The sequence below is a fragment of the Chionomys nivalis genome, chromosome 1 (genome assembly GCF_950005125.1).
Source record: "Chionomys nivalis chromosome 1, mChiNiv1.1, whole genome shotgun sequence".
NCBI classification, from domain to species: Eukaryota; Metazoa; Chordata; class Mammalia; order Rodentia; family Cricetidae; genus Chionomys; species Chionomys nivalis.
The window spans coordinates 195,495,381-195,519,910 of NC_080086.1; the positions used below are offsets into that span (position 1 = coordinate 195,495,381).

At 44.8% G+C, this 24,530-nt stretch overlaps 1 protein-coding gene across 2 annotated transcripts in view; it reads left to right on the plus strand.

Moving 5' to 3' along the window:
- Slc25a13 (solute carrier family 25 member 13) overlaps positions 1–24,530 on the plus strand; it is a 189,322-nt gene that overhangs the window by 10,630 nt on the left and 154,162 nt on the right. The window contains exon 2 of one of the 2 annotated variants that reach the window (XM_057769944.1): positions 16,710–16,763. In XM_057769944.1, coding sequence (XP_057625927.1) covers positions 16,710–16,763 — 54 coding nt within the window. Of the gene's footprint in view, positions 1–16,709; positions 16,764–24,530 lie in introns of those variants that run through there. The other variant, XM_057769954.1, reaches the window with a different exon arrangement.

A 24,530-nucleotide genomic window follows, 5' to 3' on the forward strand; every position in this document is an offset into this window, starting at 1 on the left:
AGGGAGCTGGAGAGGCTCAGTTATTAAGAGCACTGGCTGCTCTTCCAAAGGACCCAGGTTCAATTCTCAGCACCCCCATGACAGCCCACAACTGTCTGTAACTATGGTTCCAGGGGATCCAACACCCTTACACATATATGAATGCAGACAAAACATCAATGCACAGAAAAGAAAATTAGAAAAAATTAAAAAGGTAAATTTAATATAATATGTTAGATTACTAAACAAAGACTAATTAGAAATAGATTGTAACATTGGATTAAAAAATTCTAGGGGGCTGGAGACATGGCTCAGTGGTTAAGAGCATTGACTGCTCTTCCAAAGGTCCTGAGTTCAATTCCCAGCAACCACATGGTGGCTCACAACCATCTGTAGTGATGTCTGATGCCCTCTTCTGGCCTGCAGACATACACACAGACAGAATGTTGTATGCATAATAAATAAAAAAAAAATTCTAGTAGTCCGTAATGGATTATTACTTCTCAGAGGAGTCAAAGTGATTTGATTTTTATTGTATTATTTTTAGTTTTATTTATTTTAGTTTTGTTGACTTAGGAAAACGTAAAACAAGATATCAGAACTAGAAAACAAGATGAGAATCATTCTGTAATTTGCAAATAATAATTGATTCAGATAAGATTTATCTGCAGATGTTGACCCTTTGGTGACTGTCAGAGTTCCCATCTTCTCAGTGTTACCTGGTAAACTCCTTTCAAGAGGAGCAAAGGACCTCTACAATGGAATTATATTTCAATTAAGTGGTCGAAAATACGTGCGGAAACTTGCATTTGTACACACTGAAATGGTTCAATGGGAAGTACCAATGAAGATCTTTGTAAAGTTCTTGCCAAAACTCCTTAATCTGAATCTAATAGAAAGTGGGCCTGACTTTACAAAGGTATTATGTGTGGAAAGGGATGAAGAAAAGGGATTCCCAAAGAGATGTGACCACATGCAGTGCTTGATCTGGGTTAAAAATAAATGAATGAAACAGTTGTTTCACTTGGAACAACTGTATTTATTGGAGTTTATTCATTTGCTAAGGCTTCTTCTTTTTGGTTTTTCAATGGAGTCTGTCCTGGAACTAGCTTTTGTATACCAGGCTGGCCTCAAACTCATAGAGATCCGCCTGCCTCTACCTCCAGAGTGTTGGGATTAAAGACGTGCACCACCACTGCCTGGCGCTTGCCCCTGATTGGACCTGATTGAAAATGCAATGAATTATGGGTTTTCCTTCTTAAGCCTTTGTAAACCTCGATTCTGGGCCATTTCCCAGGTATTTGGTATGGACCTGGCCAGTATTTAATTAAAGCTTTGGTATCAAATGTGGTAGCGGTCTTATTCTTACCCGATGGAATTAACAAGTAAGCAGCTAATGACACTGTGGTGCTCGACTATCTGAAGTAGATGAGTCTCTTGTGAAACAGAGGCTTCTTCCAAAGGTGAAGCCTGGACAAACAGTCCCTTTTGATTATGAAAGTTCAGTTGCACTGTTAGGAACAATTGCTAGCAAGTCCAAACAACATTGCAGCCAGCTCCAAGTATCCTGGGTCATTAGGTGACGTGGGGACTAATGAGTGCTATTGTTACTTAAAGTATTGGGGAGCTCCACTTAGGGGGTTAATTTGTTACTAAGAAAGCAGGGGTTCCCTCTTGGGGCTTTTTAGTCTTGTTAGTAATTTAAGAATGGACTTTAGGACAATTATTTTTAGAGTTTAAAAGGAAGATCCCAGAACAGACAAGTGGTAAATCTCAGCTTCCCGCCGAGGAAGATGGGACCTATGCCTTTTGAGTTAGTTGGGCATGGGCCTCAACTATAGAGAGGCAAGACAAACATCCATGGGACAGAAGTAGGCTTAGTAGGGAAGGAGCTTCAGAGGAAGGGTGAGAAAACCCATAATGTTCCGAAAGCATGTCCACGCCATGGCTAGTATCTGAAAGAAAAAGAGAGAAAAGGAGAAGGGAAAGTTCTACTGGTGTGAATACTTCCGAAAAACCGGCAGACATAATTGAGCTGAATGGTTCAGTAAGTGGCTGCTTTGAGGGTAGGGTTTTTTGTAAGGGGGGGGGGGAGTGATCCCATCAAAGGGATAATTTGTCCTCCCATAGCTTTAGCATGGCCTTCCTAAGGGTGTTTTTTTTGGTCTGGTGATTAGGCCTCGTTGGACTAACTCTTTGGTTTTGGCGAGTTTAGAATGTTAGTGTCCACCCAATGCCAGAGACAGATTGCATTCTTTTGAGCAGGAAAACACACCTTCCCCTAGTGTCCTCTGCAGCATCCCATCAAGGACCCTGTAACATTCCCTCCTTGGAAGTGATAACAAACAGAACTAAGAGATGGGCTGAAATCAGGAATAGATGGAAGCCATTTCCATCGTGAAAACAGACATCTGGTTCCCAAGTTGTCCATTAGGACATTTAGTGTCTAGATTTGTGTTCCAGTCACACCCTCCCATACAGCTGTCATCCCTCAAATGGCACTGCTGGTGACATTGTCGTCATTTGAAGGACTTTGACTGGGTAAACAGTCCTAAAGGTTTCTGTTGGTGAACAAAGCAGATCTCTGAGGAAGTGTCTGTTCACCAGGAACTTCCGGAACCGCCTTTAGCTTTTCTCCAAAGGCCAGTTGATTCTGGCGGGGCACCCAGTTCCAGCTCAGTCGTGCCAGCCTCTATAAGTTCAGGTCTCCTCTCTGCTGATGGTCCTGAAAAACCTGCTCGGCTCCTCTCTGTGACCTGTCCCCCCCGAAGAGATGACCTTGGCAGTTTGATCCCCAGTAACTATTTCTTTCTGCCTCCTGTGGTCTAGTTCCATAGTTTTTCTGTGCCATCCCATATCTTTCAGGCAAGGCTGGCCATTTGGAGAGATGAGAAACCAGAACTCAGCCCCAGCATTCATTCCTGGCTTAGAGGAATCAGATCCTCTTGGAACTGTTGCTCTTGGGGACCATTCCCTAAGCCATTTGTACAGTTTTTTCTCTTTTTTGTGGGGGTCGGGGAAGGAGGGTATTGAGATGTATCTCTCTGCCTGGCCTAGAACTCAATCTGTAGACCAGACTGACCTTGAACCCCCAGGGGCGTGCCTGCCTCTTCCACGTAGTGTTAGTAATATAAAGGTGTGTGCCATCACACGTATGTTTGTTTGTTCATTCTCTCTCTTTCTCTCTCTCTCCTTCCTTTCTTCTCTTGTTCTCCTATTCAGTTTTTTAAATGTTAACTAAGTTAATTAAATAATTTGTGTACATGCTTGTAGAGGCCTGAAGTTAATGCAGGGTATTCATGCTTCCTCAGTTGCTCTCAAAGAGGTCTGTTCTCCAACGAACCTGAGCTCACCTATTCAGACTGGTGGGTCAGCAAACTGCAGGATCCACCATGTCTGCCCTTCCCCACCCAGGGGGCTGGGATTGCATACATGTGTGGCCACACTTGGCATCTTATGTGAGGGCTGGGGATGAGAACTCAGACTCTCTAGTTGCCTGACAAACACGTTATTGCCTGAACTATCCTCGGCCCCTCAGCTCTTTTATTTGACTGTTGTGCTCATCTCTAAGAGATGTATGTACTTCTTCGCATTCATACCCTGTTTCCTTCCCACTGATGTGGGCTTTGGGTTGGAGGAGTCTAGTTTCTGCTTGTCTCCCATCTTCGTTCTTTCCACGCTCAGCCCTCGGTCCTCTGTGCAGCATGGCTCATGGAGATGTTCAGTCTCAATAGCTTGAATCGAGCCTGGTGGTGACCTTTAGCCTGATTCTCTCCTGGGTCATTAGCCTTTTCATATTGATTTGTTCTGAGAGGACAATTAAATCAAGAACCTTGCCCCCTTGCCCTGTTTGCGTCTTGTTTTTGCCCTCTCAGCTGCTTGATATCTAACTGACTCATATTTTATGTTGATCCACTTCTTCCTGTGTGATTTCTCATCTGTGCGGTATTTAAAACCAGCCTTCTCGCTTCATATTACAGACGAGATGATCACCTGTGTATTTTTCTAGTGCCTTTTTCGACTTTTCGTTCATCTGTAGTTGTTTAATTGTAAGAGTTCACAGGTGCCATCAGATCAACTGTGTGACCTGCTGCCATTTGGATCAAGTCTTCTGCTTCAGAGAATGCTATGCAGTGTCCCCCTGCTCTGGTCTCTTGGGCCGCTTCTTTGAGCTGGACTGTCTTGTCCTTGAAAGTGTGAGGCTGCTGCATTTTCTCCTCCCTCCCTCCCTCCCTCCCTCCCTCCCTCCCTCCCTCCCTCCCTCCCTCCCTCCCTCCCTCCCTCCCTTCCTCCTTCCCTCCCTTCTTCTCCTCTCTTTTTGTGGCTTTTCTAGACAGGATTTCTCAGTAGCTATGGAGTGACTTCTGGTACTCACTCTGTAGTCCAGGCTGGCTTTGAACTCCCAGAGATCCGCCTACCACTGCCTTGAGTGCTGGGATTAAAGGCGGGCACCACCGCCATGCACTCTTTATCCCCTTCTCCCTTTTAACAGATGAGAAAAAAATCCCTGAGTTCATGTTACTTGTTAGTGAAAGAGCCAGAATTTAAACATCCCATTGCAGAGACCATAAGAAAGGTCCAGATGGCAGGGTGGTGGTGGCGCACGCCTTTAATCCCAGCACTCGGGAGGCAGAGGCAGGCGGATCTCTGTGAGTTTGAGGCCAGCCTGGTCTACAAGAGCTAGTTCCAGGACAGGAACCAAAAGCTGCAGAGAAACCCTGTCTCGAAAAATCCAAAAAAAAAAAAAAAAAGATTTCCTAACAGCAGGATCACAATGCCATTGTTCTCACCTGAAATTTTACAGCAATCCAACATTTATTTATTTGTTTGTTTGTTTGTTTGTTTGTTTGTTTGTTTTTTCGGGGCAGGATTTCTCTCTGTAGTTTTGGAGTCTGTCCTGGCACTCACTCTGTAGACCAGGCTGGCCTCAAACTCACAGAAATCCACCTGCCTCTGCTTTCCAAGTGCTAGGATTAGGTGTGCCACCAATGCCCAGCTCAGTAATTCAGTATTTATAAGCAACCATTCTTGTGTGTCTTTTCCCACTCCCCTTTTGTGTTTAGCAGTTACGGAATTGCTATATAAATAAGGCTTTCTTTTGAACTGAGTATTCTTGCTCTCTTCATCTTAGGCTGGTTCTATGCATCTGAGAAGTGGGATAATGCTTTGCTTTAAACCATGGATTTGTGTTCCTATTAAGAATCTGCCAGCCGGGCGGGTGACATCAGCTTGGTCTACAGAGCAAGCTCCAGGACAATCAGGACTGTTACACATAGAAACCTTGTCTCGAAAAACCAGCAGCAAAAATGAGCCAAAATAAAACAAAAAGACTGCCATGTGCTGTGTGCCATCTCATCAAGTTGCTCGACCTGTCTGTCTTAGCTAGGGTTTCTGTTGCTATGATGAAACACAAATACCAAGAGACAAGTTGGGGAAGAAAGGATTTCTTTACCTTACACATACCACTTCATCATGGAGGGAAGCCAGGACAGGAACTCAAACATAGCAGGAACCTGGAGGCAGGAACTGATGTAGAGGCCATAGAGGGGTGCTGCTTATTGGCTTGTTCCCTGTGGCCTGCTCAGCCTGCTTTCTTATAGAACACGGGACCACCAGTCCAGGAATGGCCCCCACACGGGTTACATCGTTGCGCATCGATCACTAATTAAGAAAATGCCCCACCACCTGGTCTTATGGAGGCATCTCTCAGTTGTGGCCCCTCCCCTCAGATCGCTCTAGCTTGTGTCAAGTTGACGTAAAAACTATCCAGGACATTGTCTATACTTCAATTGCCTCATCTACCAAGTGGCATCATTTCACCTGCTGGGGGAGGCAGTTGGGAAGCTCCAATGTGTTTATGTTTGCAAAGCTTAGAATAGAGCCAGGGGCATGGTAAGCTTTGTGGGAGTATCAGCCATGACTTTGAAGTCCCATCAAAAGTCCCTGGGGTGTGCAGGAGTGTAGCGGAGTGCCCAGTCGAGTAGAAAGGTGCAGCCCCCGGATGGGGCTCTTGGCTGTGCAGAATGCTACTTTTCTTTTGCTTCCATCTGAATTTCAACTCTGCTCTATTTAGAGGAGGTTGGTGCCCAGCCCCGTTTTGAACAGATATGTCAGTTGGTGGAAGCAGTTTCTCTATTGTTCCTTTGCTTTCTCTCCCTCTATACGCACTGAGTTAGATGTTCTCTCTCAGAAAACCATTCTAAGTTTTTGTGATGTTGTCTGGCCTCTAGTAAGTTGTGATAGCTTAAGTAGGGCCTTTCAGTACTTTATAACTATGTCATATGCTTTATATTTCTTTGTTCTCCGACAGGAATATGCTCTCCTGTCTTCAGGACAGTGCAATCAGGTGTTATTCATGTAAGGAGCAGTAGTAATTTGACACTTGCTAATATGTAACAAATTATATTGGGAGGGATAATTACAATTGCAGCTGGTTCCTAATTATACTGTAATTTCTATGCTATAAAAATTAGACTAAGTTCAGCATATAATACTGGAGAGTAATATTCTTCATCAGGCAGGTGAAGATTCTAAGTGACAAAGACTTGAATTTCATGTCTAGTGTGGTCCAGTGGCAGGATTCATCAGAGGGCTCCAGACCTCCTCACAAGTGTTGAAAAGAATATTCAAATGCCTGGATTTTGGTGTCCTTTCTGACTTTATAACATATAGCTACACATTTAAGAATCTGAAATACCTCTGTTTCTTCCTCCGAAAACCTGAGGAATTAATGGCTTTTCACCTTAAAGAGCTTGAGTGGTGCTTACATGAGATCTGCTTTGAAAATCTGAGCACTAGGCCTTGTGTGGAATTAAGGGTTCAGTAAAAGCAACCAGGATGTTGCTGTGACCAAAACTAAATGATCCAGTCCAAAGACGTTACCTCCGGTATATACTGTGTGGAAGTGTGTGTCCTCATGATACAACATGTACTGGCCACTCACTGTTAATCCTGGGGGAGGATCTTGTCAGTGCCTGTCTGTCAGCTCCAGCCTTCATAAGTGATGGGAAGTGCACATGTGAAGCAATCACTAGTTCTCATGTTCTTGACGGCTGGGGGTTGAGTGATGATGCCCTTTGCTTCCGCTCCCACCTGAGGTAATTTGACAAGTTGTTTGGTTGTCCCATCCTGATGCTATTGGCACCTAGTGGGAGGAGGTTAAGAATGTCAGTAAAATCCTACCTAGCAGCATGTCTTTCTTTAATCCTGACAAAGGCAGGTGGATCTCTGTGAGTTCAAAGCCAGCCTGGTCTACAAGAGCTAGTTCCAGGACAGGCTCCAAAGCTGCAGAGAAACCCTGTCTCGAAAAACCAAAATAATAATAATAAAAAAACCCTACCTAGCAACAAAGAATGAGGTCATGGGTCCTACAGCAAAGGTTGAGAAACCTGCTCCGAGGCAACCTGACCAACTGGACTCTGATCCCGAGGAGAAGGCATGGACTTGGGACAGATCAGCCTGTGCTTGATCTGCTGTGTTCTCAACAGGGCATGGAAATAGGGCAGGACTGCTCCTAGGTAGGGTTGCCTGTAGATTGAGGGAGAGTGGAGCATCCGACTGAGTCCAGATTGAACACGGCAAGTAGAGTTGACCAGGCCAGTAGAGTTGACCAGGCAGTGAGAAGAGGGATTGGAGAGAGCAGAAGAGGAAGAAAGGAGAGGGACAGTGTTTTGGATGAAGAGAGGAGCTGAGGACCAAGGGTGAAGCAAAGCGAGTCCATGACCGACAGGATCTGGGTGAAGGAACGGGAAGCCCAGTTCCTGGATTGCTAAGAGGAGCTGCAGGTGGTTACTTGTCCCAGGTTCCTTTGGGACCTGACAGTAAGGCTGTCTGGAAAGCAAGGGGTATGTCTGGTGACTTTACCCAATCAAGTTCATTTTGACATTTCCAGTTACCCATCATCCTTTGGTCAGCTTTCCTGTGTTGGAGCAAATCCTCATAAAAGCAGTCCTGCCTCTCTCTGCACAGGGTCAGCTCAGTTTCCATCTTCCCTTGCAGACAAGGCCTGTAGCAGTGACTAGACTCTGCCAAGCAGACACTCAAGTGTGACGTGATTCAGAAGAAGGCAGTAATGAGGGCATAGGAGGAGGGGCCATTTTCCCTTCAGTTCACCTAACAGGCAGTCAGCGTGACCTGCTTTGAATGTGATGGGATTCTTCCCAAGCCATGCTAGGCATGTGAGGATACTGTTGGCCGCTCCTTGGTCTCGGCTGGTTCTCCAGCTTTCCTCACGAGACAGCAGACAGTCCATAGCATTTTTATCTGTCTGTCTGTCTGTCTGTCTATCTATCTATCTATCTATCTATCTATCTATCTATCTATGACAGGGTCTCATTGTAGTCTTGTAGTCCAGGTTAGCCTTGAATTTCCCAGTGCTAAGGTTGCAGGTGTGAACCTCAATGCCTGGTCTGTGCAGCTCTGGGAACCGAAGCCAGGCTTTTTATATGCTAATCACACAGTCTACTGATGGTAATATGCTCCTAGCCCTCCAATTCTTATGGAACTGCTTTTCTCTTTAACTTGTCATCTTTTGTTATCTAGGTCTGAGTTCAGTTACCTAGTTATTTATAGTCTGGGCCCATTACCTTCCCTTTGTCTCTGAGAGCAGAAGTGTCCTGCAGTCTTGTTATCAGCTTGCTTTATTTGGCAGTAGCTGATGCTAATCCTTGCCACCTTTAACAGCTGGGATTATGAGGATACTTTTTCTTCATTCTAATTGGCTGTTAGGTAACCATTTGAAAGAGTTTCTTATCATTTTGCCTATTTTGTAAGCACAAATTTAAAAACTCAGAGATGTTAACTAACTGGCCTGAGGTCATTAGGCCTGGCTGGGTCCCAAGATCTTCCAAACTTCTGCTGTGGACTCCTGGCGATGCCAGCAGCTCCTGGCGTCTTTATAAGGCACGGGCATGTACATAGAAAAGTGTGTCTCTTAGAAAAATCTTCGTAGTGTCTCTTCTCAGTTCTTCCTCCAGGGAACGTTTAGCTTGATGACAATGGGAGAGTTGAAAGTGTGTTTAAAGCCTTTTTGGCGTAACATAACCCACAGCTGAAACACCACCATCGATTGCTTAACTGTTACACTTTGCTTCTTAATACCAGATTTTTAATCGCGATGGTTTAGAGTGGTTTAAAGTTGTCTGCAGCAGCAGAGAGTCACAAGTTAGAGTTGTTCTGATGAGCGTCGGCAGCACCCTGAAGTGACCTGCCTGTTAATTACCCCATGGGCCCTCGGGTGCCTGGGAAGTGAATTGTTGAGTGACAGGAACCTTTGAGGGTTGATTGCCCAGAAATGTTGTGGTTGAAGAACGCTTAACTCGGCATTTTGTCTATATACCGATTTATACCTCAGTCACTTCTTCTGTAATTACAGCTCTTCACTTACGAGAACCTAAACTTAACAGAAGGCTCTACTGAGTGATTCAGTGACTTCAGTAAAAAATGATTTTTGTAAATTTGATGAGACACCTCTTTCTTCCCTCAAAGCAGTGGTAACTGTGGTTTTAAGGAATTCCAAACTTTCTTTTGCAATAACTGATTGTATCAGTTAAGGTTGACTTGCGGGGAACAGAATCCTCCCTGCCTGGTTTCAGCAGAGGGAGATTTATTACAGACTATTAAATGGCTTATAGAATTTGTTGGGTGGGTGAAGAAACAGACTTGAGGTTGAACTCTTAGGAATTACTTCCAGAGCCTCAGAGCCGAGCGGGCCACCAAGGGAGCCGTGGCCTCCTACACAGTCGGGATGTCTCCTGCCAAGTGGAGGGATGTTTTGGAGGACAGGCTATGAACGACGTGGGAGGGCAGGACAGTGTCACAGGAAAACCAGTCACTATCAACAACGGTGTCTGCTAGTGACCGGAGCTCCGAGTCTTTTTCTTGCCAGTGCCTCCACAGTTCTGATTGACAGGCCCTGGGCCATATAGCTGCAAAGGAGTCTGAGAAGTATAATGTTAGCCATGTAGCCTACAGTGCAGGAGGACGCAGAAAGAGTTGCTAGGCAACCCCAGGAGCACTTTTCCTTGAGGTTTAGGTCCTCGGATTCTCTTGGCTTCTTTATTCTCATTACCCCGTGCTGGCTTTCACATGTACATATGAGGGCCTGCTTTTGATGAGTCACTTTTTTTTTTTTTTGAAACAGGCTTTCTTAGTAGCTATGGAGCCTATCCTCGAACTAGCTCTGTAGACCAGGCTGGCCTCAAACTCACAGAGATCTACCTGCCTCTTCCTCTTCAGTGCTGAGATTAAAGGTGTGCGCCACTACTGCCTGGCTCCTTTTCTGGCTTTTACATATCAAAGATAAATAATCATTTCAGGTATCTTTTGGGTAAGCAATCCTGCAGTTGTTTTGACTTCTCAGATGTCTTGAGTTGGGGAAGTGAGTTGGGAGACACCCTTGAAGGACAGCAGGACTGGGTCTTGTTTTTGGCAGCTGCTGTCAAGCTGGTCGCTCTACGCCCCCACCCAATGTAATCTTCTGAATAGTTTTAAAAATATGCTATTTTTGTTATTTTTATAGTTTTCCTTTTTTCTTTCTGTTTTGTTTCATTTATTTATTTATTTATTTATTTGAGACAGGGTTTCTCTGTCTTGACTGTCCTGGAACTTGCTCTGTAGACCAGGCTGGCCCCACACTCATAGGTTTAATGGATTAATTAAAAATGCTTCAGGATCCCTGGCGGCTGCAGTGGTAGAAATGCTGCAGGTCCCCAGCATTGGCAGGCGGCAGTTCCCGAGAGCAGCCAGTCCCAGGCAAGGACGGTGCAGTTCCCCTAGTGGCTGCAGCAGGCCACGAGGCTAGACAGACAGATGGGCATGCCACGAGACCACACCGCAGGTCTTCGAAGATGGCTGGTTCTGGGCAGGGAACCATGTGGCAGGTGAGAGACAGATGGATAGGCATGCCATGCAGAGTGAGGTTGGATATTGATTTGGTGGATTATGGAAGGGAAGAGACAGAGACAGAAGCTGCCTCTTGAAGAGGGAGACAGAAAAGCGAGGAATTCCCTTCCTGCTTCTGCCTGCCTCAGAGGGCAGGGAGGGAGTGGGTATGGCTTGTCTCTTAGAGAGACAGGACAGACCATTACAATAGGGATCTCTCTGCCTCTACCTCCGCCTCCTTAGTGCTGGGTTAAAGGCATGCCCTGCTGCCACCACCCAGCTTACATTTTTTTTTTAAAGATTTATTTATTTATTATGTATACAACATTCTGCCTCGATGTATGCCCACACGCCAGAGGAGGGTGCCAGATCCCAGGCCAGATGGTTGTGAGCCACCATGTGGTTGCTGGGAATTGAACTCAGGACCTCTGGAAGAGCAGCCAGTGCTCTTAACCTCTGAGCCATCTCTCCAGCCCCCCCCCTCCAGCTTACAGTTTTAAAGATACAGTTATATCCGTTGTTTTTCTTATCATTGTCATGAAATACCTAGCTAAAGCAGTCTAAGGGAGGGAGGAGTTCAGTGTTCAGAGGAATATAGTTCGTCGTGGGGAGCATATGCAGCAAGGGGATCTCTTGGCTATGGAGGTGGGAGCTTGTTCCTGTCAGGAAGCAGACACTTGACAGAAAGAAGGGCCAGGCAATAAACTTCAGAGCCTGCCCCCCACACCAGACTTCCTCCAACTGGGACCCCCTCCCTCCCACACAGCATTCCCACTAACGGGGACCAAGTCTTCAAACACACAAGCTGGTGGGAGAAATACTGTATTTCAACTATAATATACGTATGGCCATTCCAGAGATTCTGAATTCAGGGGCCTAAAAAGTTCCTTTTGCTTTTGAATCCTCCTTTTATCTTTTCAAAACTAATTTAATTACGTGTATATGTGTGCGTTTGCATGTGGTGTGGACATGTGAGTGCAAGCACTTCTGAAGGAGCCACCAGTCTCTGTCTCGCTCACAGGGACCCTGAGTTATCAGTTGAGGGCCTCTTTGCAGAGAGAGGCTGGCATGATCTGAGGAAGCTTTCAGGGATTTTCAGAGCCTCCTGAAAGGAGTGATCCAGTTTTTTCTCTCTCTCTCTTTCTTTCCCTCTTGAGACAGGGTCTCTTCCATCTTGAGGTGGTCTCAGACAAACTTGACAAGTGTTGAGAAGGGTCTTGACTCCTCATCTCCTGACTCTGTCTCTCACGGATGGGGATTACCATACCCAGCTGTGCTGGATTTGTCCCTGCTGCCGTCTGTCACACCTACCGACTATTTTGAGAGCACAAGTATGTGCCACTGCAGTTTGTGAAAGGAATGAGCCTGGCACTGTGGCTTGACTCCAGGGTAAGCAAGCCGATTTAATAAATACTCCTATGTGTAGAAATCTTCCCCTGCTATTGGCAATGCTACTGCCTGTTGGAATGACAGGGTTTATCTGCTCTGAAAGACACCTTTCTGGTTCTTCCTGTTATATTTTTGTTCCCTTTATGAAAAAGCTAGTTACTGAAGTTGTGTCATTATGTTAATTTAAAAAAAAATGTAACCTAGTTTGTGTGTGTTTTACAAATGCTATTGGTGAGCTAGTCACATAGGTGTGACTAATGTTTATCTCGTTAAAGCATATTACGTAGTTCATGATGCTCAGATGTTACCATCATAGCATGGACTTTTGAAATTTCCATTCTAAGTTAAATCCTATTAGACCTTTCCCGGTGTATGGGAGTAACAGCCATGCAGCCCGTTGCTTCTTTTTGTCTTGTTTGGAACTGTTGCAACATGTTATCTGACTGAGTAAAAAGTACTCTACTGTGCTGATTTAAATATCAAATGATATTTCATAGTCACTTGCAAAGAACTCTCCTTAGATTTGGATTACTTCATTTATGTAAAACAGTACAATTTTTTGTTGTAATGTTAGACTCCATTGCACTTCAGACTTTCAGTGCAGGCGATAAAGAATAAGATAATGATAAGTAATGATAACATCAAGTAATTAAATGAATAGTGCTTTACTTGTATATATTTACATGTTATTATGTAAGAGGCACACACCTAAACGTGTGTGTGTACTTAGGTGTGCCATCTGGAAACTGTCTCAAGTTTGACAAATCTTCTGAAGCCCAAGAATACGCTATGTCTGAACTGCAGGCTCTTCGATCATGAAGTGTGCACAGATCAGGTGTCCTTGGTTGACTTAGAAGGAAAGGCCATTTCTCTGGATAACTTTGTCCCGCACGTATCTTCTCAGAGCTCCTTCAGCTCATCGTCGGTCTCACCGCAACTCTAGTTTATGTGCAGTGGTGTGAAGGTCTGATCGCCCAGAGACTATGAGCTGCCATGTGGGGGCTGGGTTTGAACCTGAGTCCTCTGGAAGAGCAGTCAGTGCTCATAACCACTGAGCCATCTTCTCTCCAGCCATCACTGCAACTTTATATGGTCATCAGTGTGATTGCTCCTCCTTTGCAGGGTATGATGGGGGTGGGGGGGGAGGGGATGGAGGGTGGGTAGGGGGAGGGAAGGGTATGAGTAGAAGCCAAAATGGAAATTCCAAATAGCCAGCTAGTGTTTGCCGAGTGGGCAGTAGATGGGGTGACTACATGTGAGATCCAGGAGACTGGTGCTAAGTTTTAAGAAATGATCTCCCGGTTCCACGGTTCTTTGTGCTTAAGAATGATGGGTGTCAATGGGTCTCAGTCTCCGGCAAATTCCTGCATGATTGTTTACCACTTACCACACCTGTGCCTTTGGGTCTGTTTTCAAGAGAAGCCTTAAGTATGCTATGAGAAGTGTGTGTGGGGGGATTTATTGATGTGTTACTATGGCCTTGGTGTTCGGTTGGGGCTTTGGTGAGCATCTTCTAGAGCCCTGACTTCCCCTTTTCTCTCCTAGTTCTGTCTTCTGAATTGTGAAGTAGGCTACTCATCGTTTAGACATGCGGTCATGGTAGAAGACAAATGCTTTTGGATAAGAAATACAAAAGTGATGATGGATGGTGTTTATTGAATGCTTTAAATTCCGGGCTTGGTTGGTACTTAACAATTTCCTCTTTTCCACCTCTTATATCGACAAGGAAATGAGAGGCAGTCAGAGAATGCAGGCCAGCCAGGGAGTCAAGAGATCAGGCTCGTACGTACCCTGTGTAAGGACCCTGTGTAAGGCCAGTCTGACACCAACGGCCTCTTGGTTTTCACTGGTTATAGCAAGTCTTTCTCTACCCAGCCAGCCAGCTCCCAAATAATGACACAGAGACCCTCCCTCCCCCAAGATAGGGTTTCTCTCTGTAACCGCCCCGCCTGTCCTGGAACTTGCTTTATAGACCTTGAACTCACTGAGATCCGCCTGCCTCTGCCTCCCTTGCTGAGATTAAAGGTGTGCACCACCACCGCCCAGCTGGCACAGAGATTTGTCAATTATAAAACTTTGACCTATATCTTAGGCTTGTTCCTAGCTGGTTCTCCTAAGTTAAATCAACACATTTCTCTTAACTCTACATCCTGCCACATGTCCATGACTGCTGCCTCTCCTCCTGTACGTTGTACAAATACCCCACAACACCGGCTTGGTTTATCTGATAGAGGGTCATTCTGTGTAATCTGGCCTATTCTCAAACTCTAGATCCTTCTGCCTTAGTCTCTGAAGTAGTGGGTTTTTGGGTATGAACCACCATCCCGGACCCAGCCTTGCGAGGCAAACTGCATTTATAGTGTTGTTCTTTACTCTTGTGCCATATGTTGCCTCCATGCTGGGTCATGATGAAGCTGCTCATCATGTGGGGGACAGGAGACTGGAGAGTGAGAAAACACAAATGCAAGGGGGAAGTGGCTTTTCCTCGACTTAGGGAAAGGAAGTACATGACTCTTTCTGAACCTTGATTTCCCAGTTTGTAAAATGGGAAAAATAATGTGTCCTTTCAGACTTTCTGTGAGGACCCAGCCATGCTTTGTAAATTAGGAGGTACATTCTTACATTCTAGGGGGGTGACTTTGCAGCATTGGCCCCCAGAGGGGTTGTTTGCCTTTGTGTTCTCTAGTGACTGGGCCCTGGATGGGTTACAAAGTGAAGAGTTTGCTTTTTCTCTCAAAGAGGTCCAGTTCTGACCAGGAGCATAGCATGATTTATGTTTTGGGGATCAGGAAGTTATGGTGCCATGGGATTCAGGTCAGGGAGGTACGTGCTGGAAAGCACTGCTTGGTGTCGTTCATATAAAGTGTGTAGTGTAGTGACCTAAGCAGATGTGCAAGCATGCGTCCAGACAGCAAGCCGAGTTCATTGTGTAGAAAGTTTATTGCCTTTTAAAGGAAAAAAAAAACCATAGCAAATAAGAAAAGAAAACAAAACCACTAGAAACTTAGGCCAGCATGTGCACAGTCCCCCTTTCCCGTGCCTAGTTAGTAGCCTGTCACGGATGTAGGGTTTTTACCGTGATGGGAGGAACGACACCCCTCTAGAAGTGGAGGTAGAAGGGGCTTGGTGACACCTTTTCTAAGAGTGTTCATCCCGGCTTCACCTTCCCACCAACAGGGCCTCCTCTTCTAAAACCTGGAGGTCAGCAGCACCATCAATCACGGCTGTGTTGGCTAGTGGTCACCAGCACCATCAATCATGGCTGGGTTGGCTAGTGGTCTTGTTTTCCCTCCGTTACTGAACAGCAAAGGACACCAGCTAATTCGGGGTTTAGGACATTGATAGCGGCAGGTTTTCGGCTGAAGTGGAAAGAGTATCAGTGTTAGTGCGGTGACCATCCAGCTGCTTTCCTGGAGACCACCTCCCATTTCAGTGACTTGTTAATAAATTTATTCCTGACATTGGTGGGCCAAGGAGCTCTGGCATTTCCGAAAGACAGAAAAGCCATTGTCTAAAGATCTCAGAAGAGCCTTTGCAAGCACACAGAAGGGATTTAGAACAATTTGCATAAATCTCGTGGATAGGGACGTGGCTCCAGTGTTGGTGGTTCCAGGGGCCCTGCCTTGGTTGTATCACGAGGTGACGCTCTGCTTGCCGAGCCCCGCGTCTTAGGCCCACTTTTGCCAACAGGACTGGGTGGTGGGACACTGAATAAGCCCACTGTTTGCTTCTGCATAAGGGTTCTTTTGTGTTGGCCTGGAGCAGTTATGGTCAAGTTTGTCTTGCTTTTTTCCCAGTGATGTTTTTGGACTTTGTGGCCTGGAGAATTAAGCACAACACCTATTCTGAGCTAATCTGTCAAATTTTACTGGTGGAAGGTGACCACGGTCCCTTGAGTTTCTAGACTGTGAAGAATAATAGTCACACCTTTGGAGACCTATGATTTATTAAGACTGGGGAGAGGTGGAGAAGTTCCTTGGCCTGTCTAGGCCGGTGGGTGTACGTGCCATTCATGGACAAGCTGTGGGAAGCAGTTCCCTTTGGGTCCTTAATATGATTTACAAGTTCACCGACTTTTAAGAACTGGGCTCCTGTGCAGGATTGGCAGACAGGTTGTACTTAATATTTAAATATTCCCGTGTGAGAAGGCATGCATTACCCTTGGGTGTGGCTTAGAAATGCCAGGTGTTCACTAATCTGTTTCAACTTTTTTCCTTTTTATACATTGAATATTAGATATTAAGGGCTTTTCTGGCTTCTCACACAGAATGTTATCATTTTAGAAGCCGCATAGAGTCCACATTAAAATCTGGGGACTAGTTTACACACTGGAGCAATTTGGTACTTGAAGTACAAAAATGAAATCTACTAATTTCTAACCCAATGTTTATTTTCCCTCCTGCTAGCTTGATTTTTCAGCTTTGTTCTAATAACATAAACATTTTTATGTTTATTTATAGGTGGCTTTAACCAAGAGAGCAGATCCAGCTGAGCTTAGACCAATATTTTTGAAGGTCAGTATAAAGGAATCTATTTTGTTTCTTATTTAGTTTGTGTTCTATAACTTTAGAAGATTATTTCAAACAGCTTTTTATTTCATTGTTGAAAATTTAAAAATATTCCCCAAAGTATATTAATGTAGGATTCATGAAAGGGATCCTTTATAATTCTGTTTTAAAAAATATATGAAAACCATATAGATGGATTCTAGTGATGGGGGTATGGCTTATATTTTAATTTCTTTCATGTCATACAGTTAACAGGATTGAGTCATGTGACTCGTTACTGTTGAGTCCTGGGTCTCTGAAGGTCCCTGGCAGTGCTGCGTTTTCTCCTTGGAAGTTTCAGGTTCTGTGTCAGAATCCTAACGGTTCTCCATTCTGCCAGAGAGGCTTGACTTCCCTCCCCAGGTTAGAAGAAGCCGCTGGTTTTGCTTTGATCATTGCTGTGGTCATTGTATCCCTACTGCTGGGATGGTTATAAACACTGGGGTGCCCCAGATACGCGAAGAATCCTGTGTACCCCCCACTCCGTGGTTCTGGAGAATGAGTGGTTAGTACACCAAAAGTCTTCCTTGGGTCTCAAATCCTTTTTTTTTTTTTTTTTTTTTGTTGTTGTTGTTATTGCTTAACATAGCCAAAAAAGAAAAAGCTTGTTTTGTAAAAACAATAAAAACAAAAAAAAAACATCTGGGCCTCTCTCTCTAAACATTGAAAAGACAGTGCTTGCAAACCAAAGTGTGCCAGGTGTGTGGAGGGGGCAGCATAACTTTAGTGTTCCACCTTAAGCAATGTTTGCCAGGTGTGTGAAGGGGGCAGCATAACTTTAGTGCTCCACCTTAAGCAATGGCTAGAGAATGGCTGGGATGTTGGTGTTTGGTTGTCCTTGGGGAAAGTGCTAGCCAAGGCCATATCTGGATGGAAAGAGGCATCAAAGCATCAAATCAGGAAACTGATGGATACTGACTATGATATAGAAAAGTGTTGATTACACGGGCCTCACTTTTTTCATGAAAAATATGTTCTTTTTTTTTTTTTTTTTTTTAAAAAAAATGGAGGACTTGAATTGTGGCTTAGTCTAAGAATACTTGGCTACCACGAATGAGGCCCTGGCTATCACCCTTAGTACTGAAGAAGGGAGAAACAATTAGGAACTTGAGCTCTGACAGGATTTTGAGGTTAAGAATAGTAATTTAGCCAGATGATGGTGGAGCTTTCCTTAAATACAAGCACTCAGGGGGCAGAGGCAGAGGGAGGTGGATCTCTGTGTAGGCCAACCTGGCCTACAAAGCAAGTTCTGGTGTGGCATGGATAATAAAAACCCAGAGACATGGGCTGAAGAGATGGCTCAGTGGTTAAGAGCATTGACTGTTCTTCCAGAGGACCTGAGTTCAATTCCCAGCAACCACGTGGTGGCTCACAACCATCTGTAATGAGATCTGGTGTCCTCTCCTGGCCTGCAGGCATACATGGAGGCAGATTGTTGTATACATAATAAAATAAATAAATTAAAAAAACAAACAAACAAACCCAGAGACAGATATTGGGGTTTAACCTGAAGGTCAGAAAAACAAAATAGCCAGGCATTGGCTCTTGCCTTTATCTCAGTCTGAAATGGTGATCCTGCCTCCAGGAATCCTCAGAATGAGACGGTGCCTGAGAGTGTCTCCTTCCATTTTATATTCCTCTCTAGTGCTGGGGTTAAAGGTATGCATTTCTATGGCAAACTAGTGTGGCTACTGGGATTAGAGGTGTGTGTCACCACTGCCTGGTCCTTAAGGCTGACCAGCGGGGCTGTTTCAGGCGAGCTTTATTTATTAAAATACAAATGAAATAGCACTACATTCTAGGACACCCAGTTCTATATAATAGAGACTCTGTCTCAAAAAACAAAAACAAAACAAAGGGGCAGCCTCTTTGAGATGTGCATTGAAGCATTTATAGACGGCAGTGCGATGGTAGAGACTTGCTCTGGAATCTCATCTCTGGTGGTGGGCGGAGATGAGTGGCATTGTGAAAAAATTTGAAATTAGGAAATGGAATATTAGCCTTATTTCACTATTTTTCTCTACTTTGTATATTTGAATGTTTTCATAATGAAAACCAGGAAAAATTACTTAACATATTGACTGGTGTGCACTGCCAAGCACCTGACATGCTTAGATTGATTCAGTAAAATTCTTGAAATTAAATGATGCAAATACAGGGAAAACGGGCTGAAGAGGTGGCTCCTTGGTTAAGAGGCTGATGGTGCTTCCTGCTCTTTTAGAGTGCCCAGATTCAGTCCCAGCACCGATTCCAGGCAGCTCAGAACTTCCGGTAACTAGTTCCAGTGCATCTGACAGTCTCTGCACATTGAGGGCACTTAAACTCACATAGGCACACAGACATATACATAAAAGATAAATAGTTAAGACACACACACACGTGTGTGCAGGAAGCACAAAGATCCCCAAAGAAAAATTGAATATAGACATTTTCCAAGGAGAAAAGAAGGTTAAGTTTGCAAGGATGTTTGGAATTTATATATAATTTATACACACCCCCCACCCCCTCGCTCTCCCCCTTTACATTTGCTTGCAGCCAAGAAGAACCAGTACAGAATATTGTAAGTTAGAAAAGGGTCCCCAGTGATGGAAATCAAGAAAACGTACGCCTTCCTTTTGTTAATGTCTAGCGACTGGAGAGGTGGCTCCAGCTGACCCAGGGAAATCCCCAGGGAGGGTTGGAGCTCTGACCGACCAACGGGGTGGGGGTGGGGGTGGGGTTCTGTGCAGATGAGCCTCAAAGCTGGGCTTGTAATCTTTGGCACTAGCTAGGAGACTACGTGACTTTTGAATGAGGGTTTTTTATGGTTTAGAGTCTGAGGTGATGCGGGGGAGAAGATGGGTAAACGAAGAAAACAAAATCAGCAGTTTGTAGAAGGGATTTTTGGATCTGGCACAGGGTCTGGTAACCTCATCAGGACGGAACAGTGTGGGACCAACCCAAATCCGCCTGGGCTCAGCACGCGGAGGAACTCTTATTTACTGTCTGGTGTCGGTGATGGCTGTGGTGAAGGAAGGGGTGAAAGGAGAAAGAGGCACCATGGGGCTGTCAGACCGGACCTGTAGGGCTGAGCAGCTGACGTGCTACAGACCCGTCTACTGTGTCTTTTCCTCTTCATGAGTTTTTCTGACTTGATCTTCTCCCTAGTGAGAACTCTGTGGGAAATGTCCCAGCCTTCTCTGCAGAACTAGGCAGGAGGAAGGGTTCTGTTGCAGTAGGAAGCATGGAAAGGAGCCGCAGCTGAGCTCTGGATACTTGGTGTCTGGGTCATGGGGCATTGGCAGTCCTGGAGATGAGAGAGCCATGGACCTGGCAGATGGGGGAAGAGAGCTGGCTCCTAGAGAAAGGAAGTGTCCGTGCTTCTGCTTTATACTGCATGATTTTGAGAAAAGTGAAACGCAGTCTGTGTGTCCACCCCTCTTTGAGGTTCTCTATTGGATAAATCATGACTCCTGTCCTTAACTATTTCACGGTGTGTATTTAAGAAGACAGAACCTTGATATGATTGATCAGTAGGACACAACATTAATTTGCCGGGAGATTTTGTGAGACCAGTTACATCTTCCTGTGGAGGGCCATCAAAGGGGCAGAAACAAGGTTTGAGCTGGGATTGAGAAAGAATAGGTGTTTATCAGCTAGAGAAGTGTATGAAGTTTTTTCCAGACAAAGAAAGTATCATGAACACCATAATTTAATGGTCCAGTTTTGGGCAATGGTTAGAGAGTGACTGGGGTGTTGTACTTGATTTGTAATATGCCAGAGAAAAACATTCGCCTTGAAGGCCATTCTTGGGGAAAGTGGCAGACAAGGTTATTCTGTTTTATTTATTTATTTGGGTTTATCTGTGTGGCTTTAGAGACTCTCCTGGAACTCACCGTGTAGACCAGGCTAGCTTTGAACTCACAGAGATCCAACTGCCTATGCCTCTCAAGTGCTGGTATTAAAAATGTTCACCACCATTGCCTGACTGGTAGCCAAGGTTTTATCTGGATGTGGAAGTTGAACTCCAGACAGTCAATTTTGGTTTTAACCCCAATATTGTGAAGGTTTTCTGTTGTAGCACGTTTGCTGTAGCTTCGTGTTAATTAACAGAGATTTGCCATGGAAGTCAAGTGCTATGATGGATGTTAGGCGAGGATGAGCAAAGGAGAAACACGTAGATGACTGTTCAGGAGGAGGTCAGGGTACGCAGGTCAGCCTTCCAAGCACACAGCAGGCAAAGAGACCAAGTAAGCACACTGCAGGGTTCAGTGTGCCGAGGGGAGGCGCTGGTAGGGAGAGCGTGAGGGGGTTCCGGAGAGAAGAGGACCCTGTGGAGGCCTGGGGAGGCTTTGGGAGAAAACCTCTCTGGGCTGAACTTGTTTTTTCTGCAATTTTCAAATTTTGAATTTTTAAAATATGACTGTTAGGGAGGGTGCCATGCAGTACAGGGTGTGGGAGCGAGCAGGGTTGGGGTGGGCATCATTGCAGGCTTGCTGTGACAGTCAACAGGTAGAAGCCATGATAGTCAACAAGTGCAGGGTGTTTAAAGTTTTCTGATTACTTCAAGCACCAAGCGGCTGGGCTTGGGCTTGGGCTAGTTTTGTGGCTGTAAGATGGCCGACCTTGAGAATGACCCTCTTAGAGAGGTCCCAATTAACCTCTTGGGTAGTGAGGGATACCTTGAAGGAATAGTTGAAAGCGATTGGTCTTTGTTTGTTTGGAGTCAGGGTTTCAGTACATTGCCTTGACAGTCTGGAGACTTACTGAGTAGACAGGGCTAATAATCTTGAATTCACAGATCTGCCTGCTTCTGCCTCCCAGGTGTTGGGATTAAAGGTGTGGGCTTCCGTGTCCAGCCTGATTGACCTTTTATAGTGGAGGGGGATGGCTGTGTGACTGTGTCTACGGTGTGCACAGAGACATCCGTCACAGAACGGGGAAGAGGGAGCTCCAGAGGATAAGTGTCATTGCAGAAATGGGACCAGATATATGAGAAGGAGGATGTACCACCCAGTGACTGTGAGATATATGTGGAATTTTAAAAAGTAGTTTATTTATTTTTATTTTATGTGCATTGGTGTTTTGCCTGTGTGTATGTCTGTGTCAAGGTGTCCAGTCCCCTAGACCTGGAGTTACAGACAGTTGTGAGCTACCATATGGGTACTGGGAATTGAACCCAGATCCTCTGGAAGAGCAGTCAGTGCTCTTAACTATGAGCCATCTTTCCAGCCCCTACATGGAATTTTAGGATTGGGCTGGCAGCAGAAGTGTGGCATACACCAGGAAATGTTTGTAGGAAAACTTGTTTGAGGGTCTTTTTTCTTACAGCGAGTTTTCATCATTGTTGAAGATTTAGGAGGCTGTGACTGTGGATCTCACCATGCAGATGTCCCTCTCCCTCTCCCTCCAGTTGTTTTCATATACAGGGAATAAAATACTGCCTTGTTTAGTCCCCTCCTACAGTATAACATAAACAGTATAGCTGTTTCTCTCCAAGCTTTAAAACTGCGCTGTTCCTAGCTATGACTGATGTCTGGTGCTTTATCTGCTTGTTCTATAATCGTCTGTTTGGTTGCCTCCTCTCATTGGCTATCACAGCAGCAGAGAGAGTAGGATTTGCCCCACCCCTCTTACGGTGCTGCGTTTTGAACTCTGCCCTGTCCCTTCTAGGCAGGCAGGCTGCCGTTCGTGCTCTCTCGTCCATGTATTTTGAGTTGGAATGTGGAAGTATATTTTTCCACATTTATGTTAGCAATTTAGACTATTATTTTTGAAAAAACACCCCCTTTTCCAGTTAGTGGAAAAATTGTATGTTATTTAAAGCTTTCATTTTAAACACATAGCAGCATATTAAAATGAAAGCCTTAGGATCCTTGAATTTTAGCTTTTTATTGTGACACTTTCAAACAGAAATAGAATTGTAAAGCAAACACCTATATGATTAGACTTTAATTTAAATGAATGTTTGTCACCTTTGTTTGTACACTATCACACATACTTTGCTAACTTATTTCTTTGTTCATCATTTATTATAATTCACCTTTGGTGCTGTAATATACATCCTCAGTTAATAAGCACACTTTTGTTTTTACATTGTGGGCCCGGTTAAGAGAAAACCAGGGATCCCTGAAACAGCGAATATCAGCTGTCGGTATTCTTACCCCGTTTTGTTTTCTTCCGTCCTTGGAACAGGGCGTCAGAGGCAGGTGACCTGGTGTGCACATGGATTCTCTGGCTGAGAGAATGTCAAAGAGAATTTTCCCGTCAGCCCCGGGAAGTGAGTGACTCCTGGCCGAAAGCATGATAAGGGTTCTGACTCAGGCCATCACTCCCAGGCTTTTATTAACAAGCCAGCTAGGAGCAGGCCAGACAGCACTGCTGTCCTTGTGGAGGGCACCCCGGGGAAAGGTTCCTCTCAGAGTTCAGTGTGCTGTAAGCAGAAATACAAAAGAATTGAAAGAAGTATAAGAGCCTTCTTAAGTGTGTGTTTCATCATCTTAAAACTACCTTCAAAAAACTGGAAGAGAGAGAGAGGCAGGTGGATCTCTGTGAGTTCGAGGCCAGCCTGGTCTACAGAGCCAGTTCCAGGACAGCCAGGGAGGGCTACACAGAGAATCCCTGTCTGAAATATTTGCAGAGAGCTATGAATGGTGTTCTAGAGATGTGGCGGCTGTAAGAGTCTTCCTCAAGGACAACCGAGCTGTCTTTGTCCCACCCCTGTACATGCTTTTACCGTGGTTGGTCTGTGTCCATGGTCCAAGAGACAACCTTTGACATACATATGTACTTGAATCCCAAAGTGAGTCATCCACGCTTTGGATGAGCCTGTTCTAAGCTTAATAAAATTGTATTCTGTATCCAGATTAACACTTTATCACATTTAGTTTATCCTCATTATTATGTTGTTTTTTATTGTGTGACTGACAATATGACAGTAAATTATGTTTCCAGCTGTTGGGCATCATCTGGGCTTTTTTTATATATAACATTTTTGACATGAATCAACTTGCTGTGAATACCTTAACGTTTTTGGCGTTCTAACTCATTTTGTTGGAGATTTCCTAAGAATTGCTAAGTCTGTGGTTATTTGTGTTAGGCGCAGTTATAGTAGGCGTTGCCCAGCAGTTTCCTAAAATGTCAGTTTATTTATTTATTTAGATATCTACTTAAAAATATTTATTCATTCTTACATGCATTGGTGCTTTGCCTGCATGTCTGTCTGTGAGGGTGCCAGATTCCGCAAGCTGGAGTTTCAGGGAGTTGGGAGCTGCCTTGTGGGCTCTGGGAATTGAACCCGGATCATCTGGAAGAGCAGCCAGTTCTCTCGACCCCCGGGCCATTCTCAGGGTTATCAGTTTATTTTTACACAACTAGCATGTGGGAGGATTCTGCATTTTTTGTTTTGCTTTTTGTTTTTTCGAGACAGGCTTTCTCTGTAGCTTTAGAGCCTGTCTTGGAACTAGCTCTTGTAGACCAGGCTGGCCTCGAACTCACAGATCCGCCTGCCTCTGCCACCCGAGTGTTGGGATTAAAGGCGTGCACCACCACTGCCTGGTGAGTATTCTGCATTTTTGCCAACATTCATTATCCTTCACTATTGTGTGAGTGAGTAGTGTAGTTCACTGTAGTCTTATCTTGCATTTCAGTGAAAAATGTGTCTAGGCTCCACAGCTTGACAATGATTCCAAAGGTCATTTGGGGAAAATTCGAAGGGCCAAGAAAAGCTCCGGGAGAAAGTAATACAACATTCTG